General features: G+C 42.5%; 1 protein-coding gene and 1 long non-coding RNA gene across 2 annotated transcripts in view; one reads left to right on the forward strand and one right to left on the reverse strand.

Moving 5' to 3' along the window:
• LOC107693902 (uncharacterized) overlaps positions 1 to 1,967 on the forward strand; it is a 12,530-nt gene that overhangs the window by 6,717 nt on the left and 3,846 nt on the right. The window lies entirely within an intron of this gene.
• Positions 1 to 1,967, reverse strand: part of LOC107693901 (uncharacterized) — a 10,250-nt gene that overhangs the window by 6,151 nt on the left and 2,132 nt on the right. Inside the window, exons 4-5 of the mRNA XM_016493435.1 lie at positions 1,519 to 1,812; positions 1,344 to 1,433 (exon numbers count right to left, since the gene is read on the reverse strand). Coding sequence (XP_016348921.1) covers positions 1,344 to 1,433; positions 1,519 to 1,812 — 384 coding nt within the window. The remainder of the gene's footprint in view (positions 1 to 1,343; positions 1,434 to 1,518; positions 1,813 to 1,967) is intronic.

Genomic DNA, 1,967 nt, shown 5'->3' on the forward strand with positions numbered 1-1,967 from the left:
TGCAGGAAGCTTCTACCTAACCTCGGTCAGGTGGAGAGATGGTGGTTACAGGGGAATTAGGAAGGGGAAGAAAAAGGGGTAGATGTTACACCCCCTGAGGAAAAAGAGTGGATACCTAAGTATTACTCTGATCCGGACGAAATCGCTGACGCCTTGTCTGGATCTCATCCCTCAGGTCTTGCCTACCTCCCGTTGACCCACGATACTTCCTACCCCTACCCGCAGGTGGAGGAGGAGCGCGAGTCGCGACACTAGCCTTCTGTGCTCGTCTCTGATCCTCAAACCGAGATGGGCCAGGACCCCTGGGTTGTTTTTGAGAGACGATGTCTCACCCCTAGAGAGATAGCTGGCTAGCATCTCTTCTACAGGGGGCATTCTCTCATAGCCGTTGTCGCGCATTGCCTCGATGTTTGCATAACTGGTATGCTGAAACCGATGGATGCGTGAGGAAAACGGCCTCTTCCATTCCTTCTCGATCTCAGTATGGCTGTCGCCGGCCAACGAGTTGGTGTTTTTTTTCAATGTATGCTTCAGACACGGGTCACGATGACGCATTCCCCCATAGCGACCCCTAGAGGACGCAGTTCGAAGTTCCCATGAAAGGGAAGCAGGGCTAGTTTAAGCAAAAGGAAACACCAATACTATGCAGCAATCATCCTTAATTGCAGAAATGTGGCAAAACATGTCTGGAGAGAACCTCAGATTATTAAATTTGAAAGTGCTTTCCATATGATCAACACAGGCTACATTTGTGAACGCACATTTTCCGCAATATCGCGCGTCCAGTCATCACAAAACTGGTCAGCTCCCGACAGCATCAGGTGTTTTATTAAAGGTGAGTATAATTATTTATTTATATAAATGAATGTAATCGATTAGATATCATAATATTTATGCTATAATAGTCTATTATAAATCTGGTTGGTTTGTATTGGTGACATAATATGTAAATGTTATGCGTGCGGCCCGTGACACTTGCATTTGGACCATAGTGCGGCCCAGTGGAAAAAAAGGTTGAGAACTACTGCTCTAGATGATGCAGGCTATATGGAGAATTGTCATGACAGAACTGAGGTTGTTAAGGTTTACCAGTAAAACCAAGAACTGGTAATAAGCGTGGGAGATTTGTGACTCACTCCGACTGCTAAGGGACGTTACTTAAATTAAAATGTGATAAAGTTACATATCGCTTGATATCTGATGAAATGTCGCTTGTATATTACTCAAGACACTTTTAACAGTCTTTTTTTTTTTAACAGCAAAAATGGATGTAAACAGTTTACGTTTCAGAATGACATTTAAATCAGAATAAACAAACCATTAGCATAAACACTGAGACTTACTGTAATGTTTACATATGACTGGAGTGATCAAAAAGACAGTCAACACCACTGTCAACATGACAAACACTACTGTCACAGTCACAGTTACACCTACGAGACAGAATAATTGCAAAGGCCTCAAAAATACAGTATATAACACAATGAAATAAGAAATACGTAACAGCTCTAAACTTACCCCCAGTTTCGTAACAGACAGAACTTGATAAATTGGCCACGAGTGGTTTGTTTAAGGACGAGTGGTTTACCCAGCAGGAGTAGATTGTATCATTGAAGGTTTGTGGTGGTATTATAAGGTATGATTGCTGACTGAAGAATCCATTGAATGATTTGTTTGAGTATGAGCTTTTGAGGACGTCACCGTCTCTGATCCACAACTGTTCAAGTGAATCGTGGTAAAATTCCACAGAGCACAGAATCATGGGAGATCCATCAGGCCTCTTCACACAGGACAGAGACAAGGCGGGATACACTGCAAATAGTTAAAGGATTCATACAAAATTATTAATTAAGCGTTAGCGTTAGTTCTGGCAGGTCACGTGAGTCAAGCTTGCATCAGCTGATTCTCAGCTGATCACATCTACCTATAGGAATACGACACCTATCACTCCTATATAAGCTCTATTT

This window comes from Sinocyclocheilus anshuiensis, unplaced genomic scaffold, assembly GCF_001515605.1.
Source record: "Sinocyclocheilus anshuiensis isolate Anshui unplaced genomic scaffold, SAMN03320099.WGS_v1.1 scaffold694, whole genome shotgun sequence".
NCBI lineage: Eukaryota > Metazoa > Chordata > Actinopteri > Cypriniformes > Cyprinidae > Sinocyclocheilus > Sinocyclocheilus anshuiensis.